This window comes from Cajanus cajan, chromosome 2, assembly GCF_000230855.2.
Source record: "Cajanus cajan strain Asha chromosome 2, NIPB_CcT2T_4, whole genome shotgun sequence".
NCBI classification, from domain to species: domain Eukaryota; kingdom Viridiplantae; phylum Streptophyta; class Magnoliopsida; order Fabales; family Fabaceae; genus Cajanus; species Cajanus cajan.
Genome location: NC_138518.1, coordinates 78175044 through 78201496, shown reverse-complemented (window position 1 = coordinate 78201496; position 26453 = coordinate 78175044). Strand labels below are relative to the sequence as shown.

Genomic DNA, 26453 nt, shown 5'->3' with positions numbered 1-26453 from the left:
TTTTAATTTGTATTAACATACAGTTTAACATGTAACTTTTTATATATTTTTTAGAAAATAAAAATAAAAATAATTTTAAATAAGATAGAAAATTTGAAATTTAAAATAAGATATGAATTTATTAAAATTTATAAGTATAAAATATATTTAATATGAATAATTTTTAATAAAAATTGAGTCATGCAGTTCAACTAGTGATCTACTAACCCAGTACCTTAACCAGTTCGATGACCAGTCCGATTTTTAAAATTATAGGTGAAAGTACCTGACACTCACAGCAATATCATTACGACTTTATTTTTTTAATTATCCAACATAATTTATATAATTTCTCAAAACTAAGAATTAAGAACTAATTTATATTTATAAGATATGAATTATACTAACCAAATATTATTTTAATTATGTGAAAGTCAATCTTAAAAACATTAAATCCATTTTTTATGTTACAAAACAGAACTCACAATTATTAGATTAAGACACTTAGTGCATGTTTGTTTTATCATTTGAAAAAGTCAAACGTACGTTCAACTCAACCCAACCACACTCATGCTTTTCCGTGCATGGAAATATGTGTGGATGAGTATTCAAACCCTTAGTCTTGGTTTGTCTGCCCCTGTTACATATGGAGCCCACATACGTGCGTACACGTGTTGTGCGTATTTAAAATCTGAAAACAACCGGCATTCAGCAATCTATCTTGAAAACATCATGATTGTTATTTTACATTTAACACTTAACAGATATGAGAATCGACCAAATAGACTTATAAGTCGTATTCTATTCAAAATTCAAGATGGCAAGGAAATGAAACACCTCAAGAAGAGATGGGAAGAGAACTTCTGTTTTTGTCCAAGAGGGATTGGAGAAAAAACTTAACAAAATCTATAGAGCTGTACTAAGGGATCATGTTGTATGGGCACCATGGGTCCTTGAAGCCCATATTCCAAAGACAAGAAACCAGAAAACAAACAATATTGCCCAATAACGTGCAGGTCCATACTTGATTCTCGTAAGCACGAACTGCAAAAACCACAAGTATACAAAAGAAACAATTAGACACTGATTGGCATCAGGCTTTAGATAAGACGTTGTTATGTACATGCCACTAAGATCAAGCATCTTCTGAATTTTTTCTTAGTTCCAGCCATCATAATTTTGGAAATAATTCATTAAAGGTTTTATTATCCATTTTATCTCTATATTTTCATTAACTTTACCTTTTAGTCTCTATAACTAAAAATATTTCATTTTAGTTTCTATACATAGTGTTTTTATTCCATTTTAGTCTTTATAATTTCATAAATTTTTACTTTTTAATTCTTATAAAAATAGATGACAGACTAAAGAGATAAAAATGGTATGTATAAAAATTAAAATTGAGCATTTTTAACTAAAAAACTACAAGATAAAGGTGATGAAACTATAGCATCCAAAACATAATTAAACCTTTCAATTATTCAAATTCCCATGCTAATCGAGAACAAATCAATTAATACAGGCAGGGTCTTCTTTCACATTTCAATTATTTTTAAAAGCATAGTCTAAGTTTTAATCCTGCCAAACATAATCTGAATAAAATTTCTTTCACAAAATACACCGAAGGGGAGCAAAGGAACACCAGATACTTACAAAGCGGAAGAAAACCACCACGGCTAAAGCACAAACACCTCCTAGTAAGATATGAAGACCACTTTTAGCAGTTTTCTGGACAACAAACATAAGCTGTATTATGCATATGCTTCTAACCACAATCAATGGGTAATAAGCAAGAGAGAGAGAGAGAGAGAGAGAGATAACACACACAAACACCCATAAGGAAGTGTAACAAAAGGCAAGAATGCAGTAATGCTGTTTAATCACTTTACCCATCCAAAATAGTTCCTCTCCTGAAGTAGCCATGAGTAGACCACCAAATCAAGTTTTAGGGCCAGAAGCACCCTTGAAAATACAAGCATTATGTTTTAATCACACAAACTGAAGGATAGTTAAAAAAGGACCACATTAGATTTTAGTCTCTATGCTTTTACAAGAGTTTTTATAGTTAACAAGACATACTTTATAGTTCACCATCAAAAACTGTTTTAGCCTGCCAACAGCCCGAAAAAATTGTTTAAAAGGAAAATAACCACCTTGTAATGCAAAAATAGGTGAAATTTTTTCTTAGGGTTTCTTAGGTTCTGTTTAGGTAACTTCTTCGAAAGCATTTTTAAGAGAAAAAATTAGGGAGAAAAAATGAAATAAGCATCTCCATAAACCAAAATTAGTTTATGCATAAGTTAATTTGTAAAACCTCTCCCTTATTAGTTTCTCCAAAATCTTATCTTTAACTTATGCATGAGCTAAATTTCAATTTTTCTTCCTATTTTTTTCCTTCTATAAGTATTTCTGGAGAGATTTATTCAAACAGACCCTTAGCTAAGTGTACACACATCACACATATCGAGAGAAAGTGGGACGGGAGGCCTATGAAATGGCAACAAGTGATTTGTATTAATCCTGTTTAAGCACCATCAACCAAACAAAAGACTTGAATTGCAGGAAGCTTTAGGCTTCCAAATAGGTTAGTTGAGGCTCAAAAGGAATCTTGAAAACTTAAAGTATGTCTTAGAAACAGAAATGAAGATATGAGAGAGAACTCTCTAGAAATTCAAACAACTACTTTCCTATCATAAGTAGCTGAGAGACGTACAAAAAATCAAGCAGGAACAGAAATGATTGTAGTTCACAAGTTTCACTGTCATTTAAATCTACACAAATATGTGAGTCCCAATATAGAGAATGACCCTGAATAGATTAAAAGCAACTAATGGTGAGTTGAGAAAACTAGAGTGATGAAACTGGAACGGAAAGGCCTCTAAAGTAGAAACATTCTCCACCTAAATGTTCTCTTAAAGTTTGATCCAGTACCATCAAGCAAACTGAAAGAAACAAGTTGTCAAAATAAAAGTAATATATCGAAATAAACTTTTAAGAACTAAAGTAAGTTAAAATGATTGCTAGTATGTCATTCCTTCCATTCTAATATAAATTGTACTCGCTAGTTACAATATAAAATAGAAACTTAGGCCCATTTAACTAGATATCATACGGACTGAATACGATTGAATATATTATAGTAGCGACCATAAAAATGAACACACTTCGCAGTATACACCACAAACAGAGTCTGACCATTCACATTTAGCATAACAAACAATTTCTTCTTTCTATTTCTATTGCCTCAAATTGCAGTTTACCTATTATTACTGTTTGCAAACATATATGAGATTCTCAATAATAAATTTCAAGGGTGTGTTTAAATGGAGGAAAAGGTTTTGAGTAAACCTAGCCCTTGTTTGGGAGTTTACTGAAACGGGTAGAAAAATGAAGGATTATCATGTAAGCCCCAAAACTCAACTTGGATTTTGGAGGACTATAATCATCCAAATAAGGGAGAGGAAGATAGGAAACTTATGACTTGCCTCCCATTCTTTTTCCCTCCCTTCCCCTTTATTTTCTTTTTGATTCTTGCCCCTCCTTTCTCCTCCCAACTGCCAAATATAACCAAGAAATCTTCAAAACTTCCCATGAAAACAGACTAATGTCAACCAAATGACTTATGGAGCAGACCACAAAGTTTTCCATCATCTAGAGGTTTCAGCTTCTGGCATATATATTAAACATTGACTATATGTTTGGCGCTCAAAACCAAGACATTTTCCTTTACCACATCTTAGTAGCAGAAAAGTGGTGGCATTAGACCCATGTAGGTCATCATTATACAAAATGTCACACTAAATTTCAACACAGTGGTTAAACTAAAGTCCATTATTAATCTCGTGTGCCATATAATACCCATCATTCTTTCTAGTTATTGACTCTTCACCAAGTATCTTTAAGTAATATCAGTATGTGGTCTAGCAGATGCAGAAACAGGTGACAAAAATGGTGGAATTTATAGATTATGCAGAGCAATGAATTGGTGGAGAGCCAAACTAGTATATGTGCTCCATGCATAAGTAACACATTAAGACTGACTCCATGCATGCATCACATCATAACCTCAAAATTTAAGCCTACAATTTTGTAAATTCACTAGTTAAAGGTAAATTAAAATGGTTATAAAGAAACATGGTATGGATCCATTTATGTATATACACACATTCAGGCAAAGAAAGGACATCTAAGCAAGAACTTCCACATAAACATAGGTACTAATCATCATTGATATTCAATTTTATTTACCTTTCCAACACGAGGAGCTATAAGCCATGCAAGGGTGATGGTAAGCAAACCCGTAGCAAGCAGGATCCCCGTACCCTCTACAGCCCACTTAGTTGCAGGATTCTGTATGGGGCCAGCATCTTCAGTAACAATACTCAAAGGCTGGTCAGCAACAACCTGTGAAACTGTGTCCACATTGCTATTGTTGTTATTGTTACTGATATTATTATGAGGACAAAACCATAGTGCAATCTCACTTAGCCTTTGCCTCCGGATAGCAGCCACAGCATCAGGATCCACAGCAGCACTTGCCTGAACTTGTGCAGGACCAGGATCCCCACTCGCAGTTCTTTCCCTCAATACTTCATACTCCTTCAAAGCACCAACAACCTTATTGAAGTCAGAGATTCTGATATTATTTGCTATATGTCCACATATTTCACAAATGGTAGATCCATGGTTGACAAACCACTTGAGTGCACATGCATAATGTACTAAAGCAAGGTCATTTTTACAACAACATCCAAGTTCAACTAATTTATCTTGATGAGACAAACCAAGTTCCAAATCGCTTTTACAAATGAAAACCTCCCCATCAGGGCTTACAAACTCCACCATCCCAGTATTTTTTTCAACATTTCTGTTAAGAGACACATTTTTGGGGATTCCATTTCCATCAGACCCTACTTCCCCTTTGCTTTTACACATTTCTGAATCTGGAGTGATGCCCAAAAATTCTAGTGCAGCATCTGCCCTTTTATCTGATTCAGTACATTGGCACACACGACAACCTCCCAAACCCGTCTCCTTGTCCAAACTAAGTCGAGCATGAGATTCTAAATCCCCATTCGCAACACTCGAGGAACTATCATCACTGACTTGTTCCTTTGCCATTGGTGATGCATTTTCTCGGCCCATCTGACGAGTTCAGTCTTCAGATTCAAAGACACACTTCGAGCTTTCAGATTAATGGACCATTCTACTTCAATAACATTAACTTAATTGAGTTCATAAAACTTTCTTCTGCATTGAGAATCACTGCCAAGAAAAAGACTAAACACCAGCATTCCAACAAATAAAAAAAAATAAAAAACAACCAAACACAGAAAATATACTTTTGCTTCAATTTTAAACCAGAGGCCCTTGGCCTAAGAGCAAGTCTTCATCTGGGACTATATGTCCTCCGGAAGAATATAAAATTTTCAATGCTGCAGATCCAGTTCTTGTATAACCTGAAGCACGTGTATGTATGTTAATCGCAATTTAGTGTAATCCCTTGTTGAATGATCAAAGCAATAAATGAATATTAAGAGAGGAGAGGTCTAAAATTCCAAGAAAAATTCAAAATTCAATTCTTATGCAGTCACCCAAAGGCCAAGAAGAGTGAATGAGAATGTCAGTTGAGGGGGCAATTAAAAGGATAAAAATTGAGAATTATGAAAAACAAATAGTTTGGTTTTAGAGAGGCAAAGGGAAAAGCCCATAATGATAGGAGAAGAATTATGAAATGAAATGAAGTTACTTACAGAGAGAGTGTGGAATTGGTTTGAGTTATTGTTAGAGAAGTGAGTCTGATTTACTTATGAATTGCAACTGTTGAGATAAGTGTTTGCTTAATACATTTCATCTCTCTTTCTCTGCAACTGCACACAAACGTATTAATCGGTACCCATTTTATCCTTTTTCCTTACCAACATAAACATACATTTCCTCCTTCTTACCATTTTCGCTGGATTCCTCAAATCGCACGTCATTTTTTTTATATATTTATAATAATTCATTTTAAATTTAAATAAATACTTTAATCTTCCAATTTTAGAAAATAAGTTAATTTATACCCTCTCAAACTTAATATTAATCTTTTTGGCTTATGTATAATTTTAAAATTATTTGATTTTAAATAAAAATAATTAAAACCATAAAAATTTTAATATTTGATGGACTAAAATATTTTAATTAAAACTTTGGAATTAAAATTAAACAATTATAATGTTACATGGATAAAAAACATAATTAAGTCATATGTGCATGTGAGATTTTAACATGTAAATATTGTGCGATAGGTTTCTTAATGACATATAATCAAATAGACTTATTTTTTTTTCTTCAAATTTTATGACTAAAATTATTAAATTTAAATGTGAAGGATCAAAAATAAATTCCTCTCATATTTAGGAAACTAAAAAAATATTTAAACATTTAATTTTTATCTACATTTTTGCATTTGACTAATTAATTTTTTTTGTTAAGTATAATTGTTAAAGTAATTAATTTAGAGGTATAAGCGGGTTGATTTGATCCACAAATTCAATTAACTTAATTAAATCCAACTATATTTCAACAAATTAGGTTGAGGTTAACTTTTTTTTAATGGACTAGATATAATTAAGTTAGGTATTTGCTTAAAATTTTTTTAATATGATGAATCTGACTCAATTCAATCTTAATATAATATTAATAATAAAATAATAAGAAAAAAAAATATATATATATATACTTTCCAATTTTAATAAATACACTTCTCTTCTTTCTGTTTTTATAAAAAATATTCCTTAAATACCTTTTCAATTGATTTTTAAAAAAATCTATTTTATAAAAAAAAAATCATTTTCATTCATCTCCTCTTCCTCTATTACTTTATCACTTTCTAATTGTAACACTATTATATGTATATTTCATGTTTAAGATGTAAGTGTAGTGTTGGATTAGCTCAATAAGAATATATAAGTTTTCTTAAAATTAGAACTTCATAAATTCCAATTTTAAAAAACTTAGAGAGAGGAGTTAGAGAGAGTTTCTTTGAATGTGAGGTGATCTCCTCTTCCCTTTTTTCACTAAGATCATTTTTATCTTTTTGCTTGTAGCTGATCAAGCTTAATTGAGTGGAGTTTTGAGGTTACGAGACTAAGAATCTAAGTCAACGTCGTACGAAGCTATTTTCTCTTGACCTCTTCTTGGTTTGGCACAACGAGAGATGAGGGAAGTTGCAATTTCAAATCCTCATGTGCATTGTGTGGTTTTGTTGTTGAAATTAGTTGATTGTTATGAAAAATTGAATGATCAAAATGATTAATTGGAAAGGGTTTTAGAATTTTGAAGTTGAGTACGAGGAAAAATGTTGCTTCTTGATTGATTTTAGTTGCATGTGGTGTTTCAAGCTGTTATCAAGTTATACATGATGTTAATGTGTTGTATATAATGTTGCGTGTTAGTTTTGGACTAGATTTTAGGTAAATTAGACAAAAATCAATTTCTACTTAAGTGCAAAAATTATATCGGGTTAGACGCACTTTTAAGGCACCAAGCATGACTCTAAAGAGGAGTCTATATCTTAATCACGTCGGTTGCAAGATCAGTGGCATCGAGCGTGAGAAGAGAAAATCATCTCAGGTTGAAATCATGTGCAAGCATGGGTTGAATTGCATCGGGTGTAAAGAAAGAGACTTATCTATGTCTAGATTCGCATCGGGCGCTAATGTGTGTAACATCGAACGTGAGTCAGGCAGAGGCCATTTGCCTAATTGGGACCAAACTTGGGTTTTGCCACACTAGACACAAGAGAATGAGAGACTCTCTACCTCAACCATGTCATGTGCAAGTATTTTGGTGCCACGTGTGAGTGAGATGGGAAGCCTCTATCTCAATGGCGTTGAACATCCTATGAGTGACATCGGGCACAAGTTGAATGATGAAAGTAGTTGTTTTAAGTGGTTTGAATAGTTGAATGATGATGAATAAATTATATGGATGATAATGTATAATGAGAATCTATATGTTGTAAGTTGATAGATAATTGATGATTCATGTTGTAATGTTAGGAGTTGATAGATGATTGAGTTGTAAGGTTGCATGTTGTTAAGTTGTTCAAATTGTTAAGTTATTAAGCTATTAGGCAGGAGATACATATCCTATTTAAGATACATAAAAATTAGAGAAGAGTAAATGATGACTTTGAAAACTAAATATCTCATTGTGTGAATATGAGATGTGATGTTCTTAGAGCACAAGTGTTAAAAAAATCATCAATATGTTAGTTGACTATTGAATGGTGAGTTGCATGTTGTCTCCTCTAGAATTTATGTGGAATTCGTATTTGGCTAATGTCGAAACATATACGTATAAAACAACCAACTAAGTAAAGTTCAAAGTTGGAGACTTAGTCCCTAACCGAGTATTTGAGAGACATAATACTTGGAGAGTAGTCGATGGGTTGATCTCACAGATGACTTAATGATGCAAGTTAATGTTGTGATAGACTCATACCCAAACTATTGTACCCTAACAGTAGTATTAGACTTTCTAATTTAAGTGACGGACGTAAGAAATCAAATTAAGTTGTTAGTTGACTTAGTTAAGATAGATCACATGTTGTGATTTGGTACGATCTAATTACTTAAACTGTTCAACCTTGTTGTAAGAGATCTCCTTAGTCAATATGTGTGACGATGCATTAATAGTTTAAAGTTGTTTGTGTTGATATTGTTGTGACGTTGTAAGTTGTGGTGTTATGATGTAGTGGTGTTATTAATGAATTGTTTGTTGATTATGTTGTATAGTTGAAATGTGCTTAGTTTTGATTTTATGATGATTTCTTTTCACAAACTTGTATTTTTCTTATAGTTGAAAATATAATGATCATACTTAGTATAGAAACAGAATAAGATTAGTAGGTTAACTCATCTAGTTGTTGAAGGTCATGTTGGAAATGACCAATTCTCTTTTGTGGTAGCTGCTCTAATGCAATTTTGATTTTGTATAGACACCTACCAATGCTTACGTTATCTTGCACATGTCCTATATTTTGTATATAACACATATGTACAAGAACTATCATGGTTCTTTTTATTTCTCATATATAACTGTATACATGAATTTATTACTTATTACATGATAATCCTAAGTCAAATGTATGCTGTTTAATTTTTCATTGTGTAGTAGTTGAACTATAATAAATATAATAAATTATCAAATTGTTATTCTAATCATTTTTATTAATTTCTTTTATTTTTTTCTTTTTAGTTATCATCTTTAACAGTTAACACTTACACTTATCTTTATTATTCTTTAAAATTATTTTTTCACTCTCAACTTCATTATACTTTAAACCAATTTTTTCACTCCATTTTCATTATTTCCTACATTGAATATAATATCTGAATTTAATGTGTGAAATCACATTTTCTGTCAATAATTTTTGTAATATATTTAATACTCTCTACTCTCTACAATCACCACATAAGACATATGATATCCGTCATCTCCGCTAAATCTTACTTGACACACGGACTTGTGTTTATCAGATTATGGACACGTCATAGTTTCATACAATACATTAATTTGTCGGAGAGAAAGAGAGGACTATTTTGAAAGATACTTTCTGTAGATAAATAAACAGGAATATTTTGAAATTATCATAAAATAATTTAATTTTAAAAATAAATTTATGAATGAATAATCTATTCATAAAAATAATTTAATAATAACTTATTTTATGTGCAAAATCAAAATTTAAATGCTGAACAATTCAATTAAAAGATATAACTCATTATCATTTGTGTTAATCATCATTGTTCATGTATTTGAAAGTTAATCAATTAGCCCTTGTTTTCTTCACTTGAAGAAGACCTTTTAGTTTTGTTTTTCTAAAGTTGTGAATACATAGAAATGATCTGATTTGATATAATTCCTGCCTAGAAAAATATATCCTATTCATGTTATATTTTTCTTCAACATGTTCTGAATTATTACAGAAATATAAAATTCAAGGCTTCACTTTGATTGATTCCAGTCCAAGTGATGCTATCTTCAACTTGATGAACCATGGGTTTTAGTCTCACCAAAACCAAGATTACCCTTTCTGGCATCCATCTTCTTGCCCCACTCATGTAGCCTCAGGTGCAACTCTGCAGCAGCAATCAAGAAGTGAATGGCCTGTTTTGGAGCCAAAACACAAACAATTGCCTTCAGTGTTCTCAACCTCAGCTCGTCAGCTTTCTGCAGGATCATCTCCAAACCTTCCTCCTTTGGCACCAAAGCTGACTCAACCCTGTCCTCAATTTCCTTCTTCTCATCAACCTCTCCTGTTTCATTGGCTCTGATCATCTCAGAAACCACATGAGACAACTCCACCATTGAGGCATCAGCCACTGACTCCTGGTGCCTTGCCATCAAATCACTGATCTCCCTCTCCTCCAAGATGGTCCTCCTTTGCATCTCATCAAACTGAGCAAGTTGTGATGCTGATAAGTCTCCCAAATCATGTGTTCTTAGACCCTGGATCAGTTCACCAAGCCTGGCCTCAAATTGCAAACCAGACTTGGAATATAGTAGGTGAAAGGCCATGCTTGGTCTCCATCCACCAATCCAAAGAAAAGCCTCCTCCAAGGAACTTGTCCATGTTGGGGACAACATGCTCAACACATCTTGCTTTGCACTCCTTGACTTGGCCTTGTAGTAGCACTCATAATGCTCCATCACCCTATCATTCACTGCCTCAAGTTGCTCATCTGTTAGCTGAGTTGATTCAGCAGTTAAAAGTTCCTTCAGATGTTGGTTTTGCTCAAAAATCCAGCACTCAAAAAACTTGTGAAAGCTTTCACCTTCACCCTCAGAGGTATGTTTTTCAGTGGTGTGGCTACAATTGCAAGGAACCACGGACATAGCTGAGAAGTGAGTAGAAGAATGCACTAGCACAACAAAAGTGCACAATTGCAATGTGGTTTTTATAGGGAGAGACATGTTACATGTATGCACTTGCAAGTGGGGGTATGGAGGCTTTCAGTTTCAGGGGACTATAATGCCATTGGATGATGGGATTGGCATTAGATTCTCCGTATCTATCTCATCTGGGAAAAGTGAAAGGAAACAATGGTTTGACAGAGGTGGTGTGAATAAAATAAAATTGAATTGAATGCTGCTACGTAATGTAGTGAAGATATTTGATTATATGTGTGTGCAATGCGTGTGTGAAGGTCATTTGAGGAAACGTAGATGAATGATATTATATGATATAATAATAGTGGATGAGATCATGCATGTGACTGAAAAATAAAATAAATGGCAGAACTAGGAGCTGCCAGTTGAAGGGTGCCATGCTTCCCGGAAGGAAAACAACAAAAAGCTTGTTTGTAGTTTTGCATGGCAGGCTACGGTTATATATTTCATGATATCTCAACTGATTATATGTACTGCATATTTAATGCGTTCCACTTGAGAGTTTCTTGCAAGCTAAGTCTGTCCGAATATAAATTATTATTTACCAAATTTTGTCGACATAAGATTTTTTAATAATCTAAATAAGTATTTTGAAGGTAAATTATTCAGAGTTTTATAAAAGAAAATACTAAGTAGGGATAGCAATTACAAATGTTTGGGTACGGTATTGTATTAATCTTCATACCTACCTTTTAAAAAATGCTCTTTTTTTTTACTCAACTGCATACATATTAAAAAATAATTATTATTATATTGTTTATCACCGTATTACATGTGAATAACCGAAATCATTTAAGATTGAATGATTGGAATAAAAATAGATGCACGAAAACTTGATTCGATTTTCCTTATTGTTAATTTGTCATCGTAATATTTTCTATTTGTCGAAGGAAATATCTGCATAACCAACATAAATATTTGGATCTTTATTTATATATTTATAATTACTAATCATTGTAAGATGTTTTCATATACATTTACGTAGTTTTGTTTCCGCACTTCAATTAAAACAATTTAATAACTTAATCTTTATTGTATCTTTGAATAACTTTAATATTTAAGAGACAAAGTAATGACATTTTTAGTTGTTTATGAACGAGTAGAGAGCTTCTCGCCATTGATATAAAATACTTGACACTGGCTAAAAATGACAGTTTCAAAAGTATGTTCAGATAATTGTCCCAATTGCTGTTTTTCATACACGCCTCCGAACAAAGTATACTTCTTACTCGCAGTTCAATCATTACATACATAGAAAATGCTGCCCGTAAGTGATCACAGAAAAAATAGTCGAGGCAATCTGATTCCGGTGATCACAGAAAAATTCAAAACGGAAATTACCCAAGGCAAGTGCCATTCGAAGTTTGAACTATCTTCCAATTATGTGAGACAATATTCTACAAATACAAAATAGTAATGTAAAGATTTAATCATGAAAAGTTCCATCATGAAAATATAAAGCATGTGTAACATTTGGTTTACTAACAGTGATCTTGCCTAAAAGCTGAGAAAATACAATAGAATTGCAGAGTGACAATCATGATATACATTTGCGTAGTTGTTTAACCCTTTCATACGTTTATTCCTTTCCATGGCTTCATTGTTAGATTTAGCATTTTAGCATCAGAATTCCAGTGAATGCGCCCAATCTTTGATTGCAATGATGCGAGGTCTACAAGTATTGAAGGCAAACTCTGTCCAAAAATGTCCCGCATGAGTTTGATACTGAAGTATCGACCCCAAATCTATCTTCACTTTGTCTCTCTTCCAGCAGAAACCTAGCCATGAGACAGTGTATTACATCTCACTAACAATTTGCAAGTAAATTTTTTAGTATTGCAACAAGTGAAACAATGTTGGCTGGAATTATTAAAAGAAATGAATAATATGTAGAGGTTAATGCTTGCCACAAACTGCAAAACATGTCGCTAGTAAAGAGATGGATCAAGTGACATTTCACTTTGAGATTCCCATATAATTTTCAAGAACCTTAGCACCGGAATCAAATTTCAAGCTAAATTTAAATTTTCTTCATTACCTTATAATCGTCTCGACTTCTGTTGTGCAGGGTATCCTGGCATCCCCATTTGATCTTTCCTTCTCAACTGTTCAACATTGTAAATTTCAATATCACTTCAAAAGAAAAAATACAGCAAAAAAAACAGAAAAGAAAGTTTAACCCCTGCCCCTCTTTCCTAATTCCTATGAAACACTAAACCTGTTGCGGTTGATGGGCCTGTGGAACACCTCGTTGCTTTGAGATACCCCCAGGATTCATTCCATCTCCCATGGCTGCCTGAGATGTGAGATTATAAGCTGCCATTGCCTGAGGTGGCATTCTTTGCATTCCAACAACATTCATTGGCCGAGGGACAGATCTATTTGACCCGTGAGCACCAGGCATGCCAGAAACTGCAGTTACCTGAATCAGAAATAAAAATTTACACAAATAAAAACTCTGGCGTAAAGCATGTTTACACAAATATGCTTGTGCACAAGCTAGTATAAAACCATATTTTACCATGAATCAGTATTTTTTAAAACCAAGCAACTTAAATTTCAATAAGGAACAATGATATCAATGCACAAATTCCACTCAGCATATTATTCACACACACACACATACACACACACATATATATATATATAGGATGACCCACAGCACAAGGCTCCCACCTAGTGATATCTGAGGAGGGCAAATGTATGCAGTCTTACCCCCCACAAATCTTACCCATAGCATAAACAAAAAGAATCTTTCCAGGATTTCAACCTCTTGGTCACAATGCTACCGTATCATTGCACCAAGGCTCGCTTCATATTATTCACACTCACACACGCATATATATTACAGTTCAGCAAGGAACCAGACAAACAAATGCACAAAAGGCACTTATCATATATTATTAATAAATAGTTAAGTAATTATATCCGGCTTTTAAATATACTAGAACAATAATACGTGTCCAATTTTACAAAACTAGTGCAACTTCGGACTTTATGATTAACCTATTACCCTACCATCTATGAATTTTGTAAAATGGTTTTGTTGATTAACCAAGTCTTACAAAATCAAAATTAAATTAAAAAAGTTATATACATGAAAAACAAAAGCTTAATTTTATTTTATCACAAGTCGTGTCCATAATATACGTCTCTCAAGTTATTTGTTAAAATAAATAACAAGTTTTTAAATTGAAAGAAATCTAAATAAAAAGTTACAAAATCATATGTGGCATATACAACCTACATAATTTTTAAGTCAGTCACATATGTCATATATGCGTTGCATAATTTCTAAAATTATGTAGAGTGCGTTTGGTAAAACTAGCTTGTAAGTTAATCAAAAGCTTTTAAGTTGGCTAAAGCTTATAAATCATAAGCTAAGAGCTGAAAAAATTATAAGTTATGGTTGAATTGAAGTGATTGATAAGATTAGCTAATAAGCTAGCTGATAAATGTAAAATGACATAAAAGGGCATATTTAGTTATTTGAGGTAAAATGAGATTTCAAATAAATTAGTAAGGATAAACAAGGTAGTCAAACTTGAAATTCTATTCAGACGGGAAAAGGACAAGAAATCATAAATCATGAAACTGTAACATGAAGCCTAAGATTCTACAGGATTTATAAAATTCATATATATGTGCCTATAAATTCTTAAATATGCATATAACATAGCATAAATAAGAGAGAGAAAAAACATTATAACACAACGTCATAATCATAAGAAACTTAGAAACTAAGGTTGGGTTTGACATCTTCAATCGGACAATAACAGAAACAGGGAAACTGCGAAAAGAGAACCAGAATCAGAAAAATAACCTGCAGCAGCAGTAGCACTGAACCAGAATAAATGAAAAATAGACCGAAGAAGTGAGAAAACAGAGCAAGAGAACCGGTGAACCACAAACAGAGCCGCATAGGCAAAGGAACAAAACAGACAGTAGGGTCAGAGATGACCTAAGATGAGGCAGAGAAGAGCTCCAGGCACGAAAGAGGAGAGCTCTGGTTGCAGTGTTCATGCAGCAGTTTTGGGGGAGGTTGAAGAAGACACAGCAATGCCAACAAAGGTGTTTTTTTAATTCTTGTGCTAGGTTATAGTAAACTTGGTTTTGGGGCTTGGATTTTACAGGATTAAGTTTACAAAAGCCAAAACAAATAAATAAAAAAAAGTGAAACCTGACTCATAACATGAAAGTTGATGCATAAAAAAAACTGGCACAGCAAATGAAAAATAAAAAATTGACAATTCCATCTTATTGTGATCCTGTGAAGTGAGTTAACAATTTTGCTTATTCTAACCATAGCACTCACCCAGGCATGGCAGAAGCGTAGAGTCATGTGATACAAGTCAACAAATAACTCTGACTACCATGAGAACAAAAATGAAAAAACAAAAAAGCTAATAGCTCATAAGCTAGCATATTTTCATTAACTAGTTGAAGTAGCTTAATAAGTTAGAAGCTACTAAAATAAGCTCGTATATCAAACAAACTTAAAAGTTAAAATTTGTGGCATAGATGACACAACTTCCATAGTGTTGTAATATTTTTAAATTTAAGGGAAAAGTGTTTTATCTCCCCAAAATCATTGAATTATTACTCTAGTTGCACTTTTCATACTCAATTTAACAGAAAATTTTTTAACAGTCAAATGTTCATGCCATTCACATGCTGTTTAAGCAAAAAATCTTTAAGACAAAAAAAGAAACCATGTTACTAAATCTTCACTGTCCAATGCAGAAAAATCTGCACCGTCATCTTTTAGACATTTTTCTTTCCAAATATTATACGCACTTGTGCATTTGATTCTGCTAAAATTAACGGCCAAGTTTGATGGAAAGGGGAAGGGTAGATTGCAGGAAATTGTGTTTAAGATGTATTATTCTTAATTTGATGAGGTTTAAAAATGCAATTAGAGTAATAATTCAAAGGGTTAAAGTGTTTTATACTCTTAAATTTATGATAGAGTTTTGTTGAATGAATGTTAAATCTGTTTAATAAAAAAATCATTTTATATTTTATAGGCCCTAAAAATATAATCACTTGAGTAAAATGTCAAATTAGTTCCTAAAAATGTAGGCACAAGTCAATTTAGTTCTTGATATTAAAAAACTGAAAATTTAGTCCTTATTTTTTAAAATTGTCATTCGATTTGGTCCCTGAAATTGACACCATCAGTCATTTTGCTTCCTAGCAATACATAATCAATCAATTTTATCAATATATTTAACAACTATTGTTAATTTGGTCCCTAAATTTGGAACTCATCAGTCAATTTGGTCCCTGATATTAGAGACCAAATTGATAGATCCATAACAAATATTCACTAATGCACATCAAATTAGAAGCAAAAGGACTATAGTTGTCAAAATCAAGGATCAAGGCAACAGATTCTTAATATTGGGCTAAAATGACCGATGGATATTAATTTAAAGAACTATAATTTCTTGATATTAAAAAACTGAAAATTTAGTCCTTATTTTTTAAAATTGTCATTCGATTTGGTCCCTGAAATTGACACCATCAGTCATTTTGCTTCCTAGCAATACATAATCAATCAATTTTATCAATATATTTAACAACTATTGTTAATTTGGTCCCTAAATTTGGAACTCATCAGTCAATTTGGTCCCTGATATTAGAGACCAAATTGATAGATCCATAACAAATATTCACTAATGCACATCAAATTAGAAGCAAAAGGACTATAGTTGTCAAAATCAAGGATCAAGGCAACAGATTCTTAATATTGGGCTAAAATGACCGATGGATATTAATTTAAAGAACTATAATTTCTTTTTCATTATTTCAAGCACTATAATGACTGATGATTGAAATTTCAAGGACTAAGTTAATGATTTCTCAATCATTTGAATATAAATAATTATTTGACTTTACTTTAAATTTAAAATGTTACAACCACAATTTGAAAATAAAGTTATTAAGTTTACATGATGAGCTTGATTAGGTTTATAAATCGCCTCATTGTGGAACATAAGCAAGCTAATCATGTAAACTCATGAACTTTATTTTCAAATTCAGATTGTAAACATTAAATTTTCAAATAAAAACCTTGAGCTTGTTAAAATTATTATATATTTAGGGTTTACAAGTCTTGCATAACTTTAAATTAAGAAACATGTATGTTGTATATGTCCTATATGACTTGCATAGTTGTCAATTAAAAATTATGTTAGTCATCTTATGACATACAATTTACATAACTTTTGGTTTAAATATTTTTTTAAATTTAAAAAACTTACAATCTAATTAAATAAATAATCTAGGTTATCATTTTTCGTGTATATACCTTTAGTAAAATAATATCTAAAAATTTCAAGTACGACTTGAATAAAATGTATTTTTCACAATAGTCATTAATACCAACCATGACTTGCCATTACCATTGATAGGAAGGACTTGTTCTAATTTGATAATATATCCAACAGTTGCACTAGTCTGATAAATTGAAACCGAACTGTACCAATATGGTAAGAAAAAGCCAACTATGTTCTATTAGACATAGCAAAATCATTGATGTTAATTATCACCTACATTTTCTCCAAGCAGTTCCATTATCTGAAAGAAATATAAAACTAGCAAGTTAATGCATCGGTACTTTTAAATTTTACTTCAATTTAAAATATAGATAATATATATATATATATATATTGGAGAAAATATATCAATATTGTTAAACAATGGTAAAATAACATATCTCAAAAATAAAGTATAGGAGATTTATTCATTGCAAATGATAAGAACTATATTTTATTTGATAGGAATAAATTCAACGGATAATTTTCTTAAAATATAATAGTATGTGTTAGCTTATTGATTTTCAGCTTCTGTTGTAAACAGTTTAATAATGTGTTAGCTTCTTCTGTAAGTTTTTGGTTAGACACCAACAGCTGTCAGTTTGTTATGACAGCTGTTTAATTCTCTTGCAGACAGTTACTAAACTGCTTCTCTCTCTTGTACTGTATATATATCTGATCTCTGTGTTTTGGAGATCAAGAAGATCCATAAGACAAATTTTCTTCTTATAAATTCTCAGATTATCTGTATTATTCACGGTAACTCGGCTTTCATGAACATGGCAAACAATATTTTTCCTACTCCACCATTTTCATTGTCGCAACCACTGCTACGATCAGATCGCATCACGGCCACAGCCACACAATTCTTCGTTTCCAGAAAACAATTCTCCTCTTCCGATGCCAGTGCCAATGAGTTAGTTTCCTACATTTACCTTATCACATTATTGAGAAGATTAATGATCAAAATTACCTAGTTTGGATTCAATAGGTTGTACCTGTTCTCCAGGCACATCGTCTTCATTGATTTTATGTTTTGCCTCAAATCCCAAATCCGTACCTCTCAAATGCTAATCATATTTAGAGTTGAATTTAAAATTAAAGAGGTCTTAGAATGTGAGTTTAGATCTAATTAAACCCTCCAAAACCAACTTGTAAGGTGGGGATTGTACTCCACTTATATACACTACTTTGGTTTGATCAGTAGTCAATATCAGATCTTCAACACATTCTTTTGATGCCAAGGACTTAACCCCTAGTGCCTCATCGTGCGCTCTTCTCAATCCTGTGTTTCTAGGACTGCAGAAAGCTAAAAAGATGTGGTTTCAGCAGAATGAAGATGTGGTTTCTATAAAAAAAAAAATTGTATCTCATTGGATGTAACATCATTTGCAACCACTTTTGAAGATGATGTTGCTGGCTTCACAGGTGTGCATGACTCATGCACACCTGTTAAGCCAGCGGCATCAACTCCAGAGGAGGTTGCAAATGATGTCACATCCAATGAGATACAATCTTTTATAGAAATCACATCTTCCACATTTTGCTGCCGACTATGATCTGTAGTTCCTTTAGGGACAAATTGAGTTTTCTGAAATTCCCTGCTAAGATACATTATCAACAAAATCAGTGTTTAAAACCAAGTGCAGCCCCATAAACCCAAGATTGAGAGGAGCTCATGAGATGAGGCAACAGGGTTCTTCCCAACAACCAGTTTGTGTATACCATCCTTCCAAGAAATGAGAACAAGCCAGTTTTGTGGGTGAGTTAGATCCAAAACCACATTCTAAGATGGTATTAAAACTTATCCTAGTGATAGTTGTTGGGCCTATCAAACCACTTGCTATTGAGTTATCAGACCCGCAGATGTTCGTTTCTGCAAACTTATAAGGTGAGGATTATCCCTCACTTATTTATATACACTATTTTAACTTTATCACTAGTCGATGGAAATTCTCTAACTAAAGGAAATTATTAAAAAAAATTAATCAAAACACGTTATCTTTATATCTGTTAATTTGATATGGTGCTAAAATTCAAAATTAGTAAACCAAATTTAAATAGAAATTAAATGAATTTAAGCAATAATATTTAAGAATATATAATATTTTTAAAAAATGGGAGATAATGTAAGAGAAGTCATATGGCTTGCTGAGAAAGAAAGTGAGTCCTAAAAGTTCTCTTGTTCAATAGTAAGTACTAAGATTTATAATTGGATGGACTCCATCAGAATCGGGTTAGCCAAGGTAAATACAATCAATTCTCTTATTTTATACTACCTCCAATCCTTTTTTATAAGAAACAAGTTATAGTGTAAAATGGTAGTATATTATAGATATATTGACAAAGGTTCATTTTTTTTGCAATCAAATTTGGATACAAAAGGAAAAGCAAAAAAATAAGGTTATTTCCTTGGAAGGTTATAGGGAAGATTTTATAAGAGTGGAAAGAGGAAGAGTTTGTTCAAAATAGATATTCTAGTTAACATTCTTTGGCTGAAGCTTCGTGCGGTCATCATTTAAATTTCAAAAAAAAAAATCTTCTACAGATATCATGAATTTATTTAAACAATTGTTTATTTCTGCTCCCTTCCTCCCTCCCCTTTTTTTCTCTAGTCCTTGCATATTCCTCCATATATAATGCCATTTGCAAGGTCTCATTTCCTTAACATCTTAAAGTATTTTTCCATTGACAAATTAAAAAACAATTTATCATTATATAATATGATTCATTATCATCCTATAACTCTGATTAACCCTAAATTTTTAACACAATAAAAACTCCATAACCCATAGGCTACCGACAGCGTTAACAATCCATTTATATTCTATTCACCAAACTGCATGCAAATATTGTTTAGTAGAATGTGGCAACAAAAAGGAATTGATTAAATCACCCACCCACCACAACGCTGAACCCAAACATGTAACATAAATTGCAATCCTTCATTTCACTAAATAAGCAAAAGTCTTACAATTTAAAGTACTGCCTTACCCATAGATAAAAATGAGCATACTTAATTTCTCTAGTATTTATTGCTCCTAGTAAATATAAGTCTAAGATTTCATTTAAAGATGATTTAAGGACAATGAATCATATCCTTCACTATTTTGACATGGCCTGCTCCATGAAAACTTTAAATCCATAATGAGACTTTACCAAGATTGAGATAGGCCAATGATATATTAAGTATGCACAATTAAAGTTTATAATGATTTAGTATCAACAAATTTTCAATCATCATTGCATACCGTTTGTGAAGGTGGCATATTGGTTGTCCCCTCAAGATCAGTTGTGGTGTCCACTGGCCGAGTGGGATAATTGACAATTTTCTCTCCAAGTTGACAGGGTACAAGTGCACTGAGCATGATTTTAGAGAAATGTTCAGTTAAAGAAAATAAACATTGGTGAAATACGTGTTTCATGAGGGCTACTTTTTTTTTATTGAACACAATAACTGCATGAATATTTTTGTTTGAAAGCAATCAAGAATGATAGGAACAAGTTTTATCCATTAAATTTAAGAATAAAGGCTGACCCAAAATAACCAAAAGTGGGAAGAAAGAATCTCACTTCCGTCCAGGTAATGGTTCAATTTTGAAATACCTGGCAAACAGAGCATAAGGATGTTTGTCAGATAACAGCTGCATTACAATAAGGACTAATATAACCAAAAGTCACAATGCAAAGTCCTTAACTATATTGATACAACTGGAAACCACATCATTTTCAGTGCACCATAGATCATATCAAGAAATAGGACATACAAGGGGGTAAAGGTAGAATTAAGCAAAGATTTTGGTAAAGAAGGTAAAACCAATAACTTAAATGTAAAATCATACTTTTCAAGGTTGGATACACATAATACCCACAAGAACAAATAAGGAGAAGAAAAGAAGTCCTACTCATGCTCCAAAGCTTGTGCTGCTGTTATACGCTTACGAGGATCATATCTGCACATATATACACAATCCATTATAAATGCAAAATCATTAATGTGACTTAATGGTAAAGTTTAGGCTTTTGGGTTTATGACATGATATTAGAGCTTGCATGATCAAGTAGTCTAGAGTCTAGAGTTCAATCATAGCCACCTCTATCCTTACAAGTGAAAAAGTGGAAATAAGCATAAGGTAAGTGGGCTTGTGCATTACCCTCACTTCAAATCCAAAGCACTCGTGTTGGGAATTGTTAAATATAAAAATACTCATGTGACCGCACTCAAAACTTAAGCTTTGGGGATAGTTGGTTTATGACATCCCTATCATTTTAAAAAGAAAAGGAGAAGCAAGTAAAAGGGAATTTTGGATTGAAATTATAAGGTTTTAGGCGGAGAGAGGAAAATGAGATAAAACGATATTGAATATGCTAAAATTGATACTGACTTGATATGTTATGATGAGTTGTGTATGGTACTAAAGCAACAATGCATTTTCAAGCTGATAATGATATAGGTACAAGTAAAAGTGTAAAACTAATAAAAATTTCAAGCCCATTTTTAAGCCAGAAGTTAACAGGGGTAATAGCTGAGAGTTATAAGGTGTCCTAGGTGGTATGGGAGCTGGAGTGATAAGGAAGGAATGGGTTTGAATCCTCCCAGCTAACACATAATTTACTAACATTTGCCGGTTTAAAAAAAAAAATTCAACCCCATTTTTTACATATCAACACCTGGACAAGGAAAGGAAATGGTGTGACCATTTATTTATCCACCATCACAATTTGGGCGGAAGTGTCACTAGAAACCGCAAGTGTATCGAAGTGATTGTACTCCACCTTGTGTTCAATTTTGTATTACTTAAATGGAAAATGAAATGCATCATTTTTCATTTTCTGCATAGGCATAGCAAAAATTACAAATTACAAATCTAAGAAGGAAAAAACTTACTCGAGCATCTTTGATAAAAGGTCATATGCAGGACTTTTTGGAGATAGGTGCACAACATTATAGAGACCAGTGTTGTCACTTTACACAGAAGAAAGAGAAAAAGCTTTAATTTCACATCAAATTAATTTTAAAAGTTAAAGAATAATAGGTATGTAAAGGAGGAAGCAAAGAAGGAATACATAATAAAGGAAAAGATCATTCCTACATCTAATTCTATAATCACATTAATAATGAAAATTGATAGCATCACCTAAAATAATGTCAAAAGATCTTACTATTTGTGTCCTTGTATATGTTGCACATCTTGTTGCCAATGTGGAAGACTTGTTAAGGAAGGCCACTTTTCTATTGTGGGATGGCCTGGCACAGTAACAATGTCCTGTGATATAGTTCTAGAATATTCATCAACAGAATGAATGTTCACCAGCAGGGAAAAAGAAAACAGTAAGCAGGTAAATTACCTAAAACCTTAAATATCTTGTCGAGCTGGTCAAGCTGCACAGGTGGAAAAACAATTATACAAAATCCAAAAGGCCAAGCTAACACTAATATAAAAATTACTTCAACACCAACCTAAAGAAAACTAAATCAATAGACAGTGTTCAACTACAGAATCAGAAAGCTAAAATTTATTACATATGTACCTGAAAGGGATTTGATGTGGCTTTGACTTCTGCCCCTTGAAATAGTGGCTTCAAGGTCAACAACTCAGCAAAAATGCATCCCACAGCCCACATATCTAAATGTATATTTAAGGAAAAATGACTGGAATACTGGAGTCTGGACTACTTTTAGAATAAGAATCTAAAGACATATTCAGTTACTATAAACTATAGATAAGTTTAACTATGGATTGTGAACCATACTGGAAAGTTCCCCCCAATATCCACATGGATAAATTAAAATGTAAAATATGATGTCAATCTTGTGGACATTCAATACTTTGACATCTCCAATTCAGTGAAATCATAACTCATTGAAACAGTTCTCTCAAGTCAAATTAAGGATAATAACAGAACCACAAAACATGCAACTCTGAAGATGACTATGCAACAGCACAGCTATTCCTTGACTGGAAAATATGAACAAAAAAAACACAGAGTAAAACTTCAATAAAAGGATACCGACAGCACTGGTATAATGTTTTGCACCAAGAAGCAACTCAGGTGCACGATACCAAATGGTTACAACAACCTGCATGTTAGTATCTCTTATGTTCAGGAAACCAAACAATCAAAACAAATGACAAGCTGAAAAGTGCACAAGTACATAAATAATTGCAGACTACAGATGAGAACAGAAAATCCATGTTTATGCAAACCATGTGTGGGGAATCAAAACACTAGAGTGCTAGCAGACTAGGTAGATCAAGAAGCTAAATTTGAAACCATCATATGCTTGGCTAGACTTAGACTTTGGTTTCTTAAATCCTATGAATACCACGTCTCTGTGTGTGTGTGTGTGTACGTCACATGCAGATGAAGATTTCATGAATATACCAATGAAATGATAGATGATATATATAATACATTCGAATGAAAAAAGGAAAAATGCCTCATGTGGTCATACCAGATGAGGCCTTTAGGCCAAAAAGGCCAGCAGTTGTCAATCATTTAAGGGCCCAAAAATATACATGTGTTTGCATAGATATAGATATAGATATAAAAAAAAATATTTACTTTTAAATTAAATTATTAGGGATAAGAGCAATAGATCACACATCCACTCAAAGATTTTTTTCATATTGGTTATTTTATATACATATTAAATTTATTTATTTATTCTATTGAGAGCCAATTTGAACAATATACTTTTTTTAATTCGAGTCACAAACATTTTAAATTTTGGATGAGGATATTATAGTGGAAAAGGACTAAAGTAAACGACATTTTATAAAGTCAGGAACTAAAGTAGGTTGGCGGTGCTTGTAAAATCAGGGACTATTGTGATCAACGTTTATGGTGCTTTTCTAGATGCATGCACTGCATATAAAATATTACTGATAATATCCATAAATTTTGTTAGTGCTAAAAGAAATCTTGCAAAATTAAAATTGATTAAATCCTATCCGAGATCAACTATGTCACAAAATGGGTTAAATGGATCTAACCATATTATAGCTCAAAAAGCTAGAAATATCAAATAAAAATTTACAAATTATATTAAACTAGCCCTCAAATATAAATTTCATACACCATTCTCAGATAACGGCTTCAGAGGAGCTTGGTATATCCTTGCAAGTCCGAAGTCAGCAATCTTCACAACCCCATGTTCCTCTCCTTCACCCATAACCTGGTCAAAGAAAGTTCGTTAAACGAAAAAAGCAAGTGCGCTAATCAAAACTCGAGAAATAAAGTTGAAAATTCAAAATACAAATGACTACAAACAGCAACTAATCAATGTATACTTGGCCAAAATCATACCAGTATATTCGACGGCTTCAAATCTCGATGTATCATCCAATTACTACAGGAAGAAAACAATGCAACATATTATTAAGTCTATATACAAAAGAAACACAAACATACACACACGCACTGATGTTCAAATTCAGTCATTTACACCTGTGCAAATAGCTTAATCCATTGAGCAGCTGCCAGAGCAAGGACTTAACAGTGTACTGATTAATGGAATGGTTGAGTTTGTCTCTATGGTGCCTAATAATTTCCTGCCACATTGAACACCACGATTTATCATTTACTATTTCACACTCAACAAAAAGGTTAAAAAAAAAAAAAATGCGCCATGGAAAGAACGAAACACCGACATAGAGATCGTGCTCGGCGTAATCGAAAGCGAGGTAGAGCGACATGTCAGCGTGGTTGATATGGACATTGACGAGCTTCACGACGTTCTCGTGCGCTATCTCCCTCAACAACTGCAATAAAAGAAAGAGTGAGGAAAAATTGACACCGAAAGGAAACGCAACGGAAGAGGTTAGGTTAGGTTCGGTTACCATGATTTCGCGGATGGCGGTAGGGGAAACGCCGTCGCCGTCCTTGGATTGCTTGAACTTTTTGATGGCAATGGATTTGGAGGGAGAAGGAGATTTGGTTCTGGCGAGGAAGACGAGGCCGTACGTGCCTTCCCCGATCTTGCCGAGGAGATCGTACTGTTGCACCCACTCCGCCCTGTTCCCCCGGCTCCCACTTCCGTCGCCCATGACTCTCTCTCTCTGTACGATCGTGAAGCACACTTGCAAAGGGGATAGACGATTGTCAAAGTTGAAATGGTTTTTTTTTAGAAGAGTATTTATTGCGTGGATAAAAAATTATTTAATGTCTATTAATTAATATTTTTTGTGATTCAAAATATTTAATCAAATGTATTTAATATCTTTAATTTTTTAGTTTAATAATTTTAAGGCATGAGTAATTATCATGAGATTACTTTTGTGATTTTATTAGTTTTTGAGTTTGATTTTAATATATTCACGTGATGGGGTGAATATGATTTTCAAAATAATTATTATGAAAATTAATATAAAAAAATTATATATTGTTATCAAATTTGGTATTTTACGGATTGAGTTGGAATAAAAAAAAATCAATGATTTTATTATTAATAACAATTTATGATTGTGTTAAAAAGTTTATATATATATATATATATATATATATATATATATATATATGTTTGGAATTCTTGAAATATGAATACACACTATTTTGACATCAAACAAATTTTAATCATTTATTAAAAAAAAGTCTCATGTCAAAATAGTGTGTATTCATATTTCAAGAATTCCAAACATATATATATATATATATATTAGAGAATTTTTAGCGTTATATCTTATTTTGATTGTTTAAATATAGGATGCATTAATTAACAAAAATTATCATTGAAACATAATACGATATTTTTTTAAACAAATATTATTATTTTTAATAGATTATATTTTTTTTTTTGAAGAATGTAATTTTGTTCAAATCAATAAGATAATTATAAATGACAAAAAAATTTCTTTAAATATTTAATACAACTGTGTATATCTATAACTTAAACTAAAAATTAAGTTGAAACAAGTTTTTATTAGTTAATTTATGTGTTTATCGACGACATTATTGTTTATCGATAAATAATCATTAAAAATATGAGTAGCTCGTTAAATTAAGAATAATTGAATAAAAAAATAGATAAAATATTTAAGAACATTTATTTTAAAAAAATTTCTAAAAAAGTGTTTATTAAAAACACTTTTAAAATTTTAAACAAACTAACCCTTGGCATGTTGGATCTATTTACTTAAGCAACTCAATGATATTTATCACATAAACTTTAATTATGTACTTTTGTAAACGAGTTAATGAATACAATGCTTT

General features: G+C 32.2%; 3 protein-coding genes across 5 annotated transcripts; all 3 read right to left on the bottom strand.

Annotated features, from left to right (window-relative positions):
- Positions 1-671: 671 nt before the first annotated feature.
- Positions 672-5901, bottom strand: LOC109789426 (RING/FYVE/PHD zinc finger superfamily protein). Of its 2 annotated transcripts, XM_020348379.3 has the most exons (5): positions 5733-5901; positions 5322-5438; positions 4228-5244; positions 1633-1707; positions 672-1023 (listed from the first exon to the last, which is right to left on the bottom strand). In XM_020348379.3, exons 3-5 carry the CDS (start codon positions 5122-5124, stop codon positions 907-909), a joined length of 1089 nt encoding a protein of 362 aa, XP_020203968.1. In that variant the 5' UTR covers positions 5125-5244; positions 5322-5438; positions 5733-5901; the 3' UTR covers positions 672-906. The 2 variants fall into 2 exon arrangements, with proteins under 2 accessions (XP_020203968.1, XP_082925317.1); XM_083069191.1 differs by having other exon boundaries at positions 4228-5438.
- A 3828-nt stretch (positions 5902-9729) lies between these two features.
- Positions 9730-11334, bottom strand: LOC109789431 (protein DOG1-like 4). Its single transcript, XM_020348386.3, has one exon. The coding sequence runs from the start codon at positions 10942-10944 to the stop codon at positions 10012-10014; it is 933 nt and encodes a 310-aa protein (XP_020203975.1). The 5' UTR covers positions 10945-11334; the 3' UTR covers positions 9730-10011.
- Positions 11335-12271: 937 nt separating this feature from the next.
- LOC109789420 (cyclin-dependent kinase E-1) lies at positions 12272-25360 on the bottom strand. Of its 2 annotated transcripts, XM_029269439.2 has the most exons (17): positions 25085-25360; positions 24896-25006; positions 24693-24796; positions 24552-24594; positions 24322-24420; positions 23253-23322; positions 22773-22867; positions 22590-22623; positions 22404-22488; positions 22129-22206; positions 21146-21193; positions 20814-20846; positions 20492-20600; positions 17479-17502; positions 13139-13342; positions 12959-13025; positions 12272-12698 (listed from the first exon to the last, which is right to left on the bottom strand). In XM_029269439.2, exons 1-16 carry the CDS (start codon positions 25289-25291, stop codon positions 12960-12962), a joined length of 1410 nt encoding a protein of 469 aa, XP_029125272.1. In that variant the 5' UTR covers positions 25292-25360; the 3' UTR covers positions 12272-12698; position 12959. The 2 variants fall into 2 exon arrangements, with proteins under 2 accessions (XP_029125272.1, XP_020203957.1); XM_020348368.3 differs by lacking the exon at positions 17479-17502 and having other exon boundaries at positions 25085-25358.
- Positions 25361-26453: the final 1093 nt, after the last annotated feature.

What these genes read in the sequence shown, in the direction of transcription:
- LOC109789431 (XM_020348386.3), bottom strand. Translation starts at nt 10,944, where the DNA reads ATGTCTCTCCCTATAAAAACCACATTGCAATTGTGCACTTTTGTTGTG.
- LOC109789420 (XM_029269439.2), bottom strand. Translation starts at nt 25,291, where the DNA reads ATGGGCGACGGAAGTGGGAGCCGGGGGAACAGGGCGGAGTGGGTGCAA. An exon ending in CATATACAAGGACACAAATA is followed by an intron (nt 22,207 to 22,403) that starts GTAAGATCTTTT and finishes TTCTGTGTAAAG; the next exon opens with TGACAACACTGGTCTCTATA. An exon ending in AGGCCCATCAACCGCAACAG is followed by an intron (nt 13,026 to 13,138) that starts GTTTAGTGTTTC and finishes AATGTTGAACAG; the next exon opens with TTGAGAAGGAAAGATCAAAT.
- LOC109789426 (XM_083069191.1), bottom strand. Translation starts at nt 5,124, where the DNA reads ATGGGCCGAGAAAATGCATCACCAATGGCAAAGGAACAAGTCAGTGAT. An exon ending in TAGCTCCTCGTGTTGGAAAG is followed by an intron (nt 1,708 to 4,227) that starts GTAAATAAAATT and finishes TTTGTTGTCCAG; the next exon opens with AAAACTGCTAAAAGTGGTCT. An exon ending in TGGTGGTTTTCTTCCGCTTT is followed by an intron (nt 1,024 to 1,632) that starts GTAAGTATCTGG and finishes TGGTTTTTGCAG; the next exon opens with TTCGTGCTTACGAGAATCAA.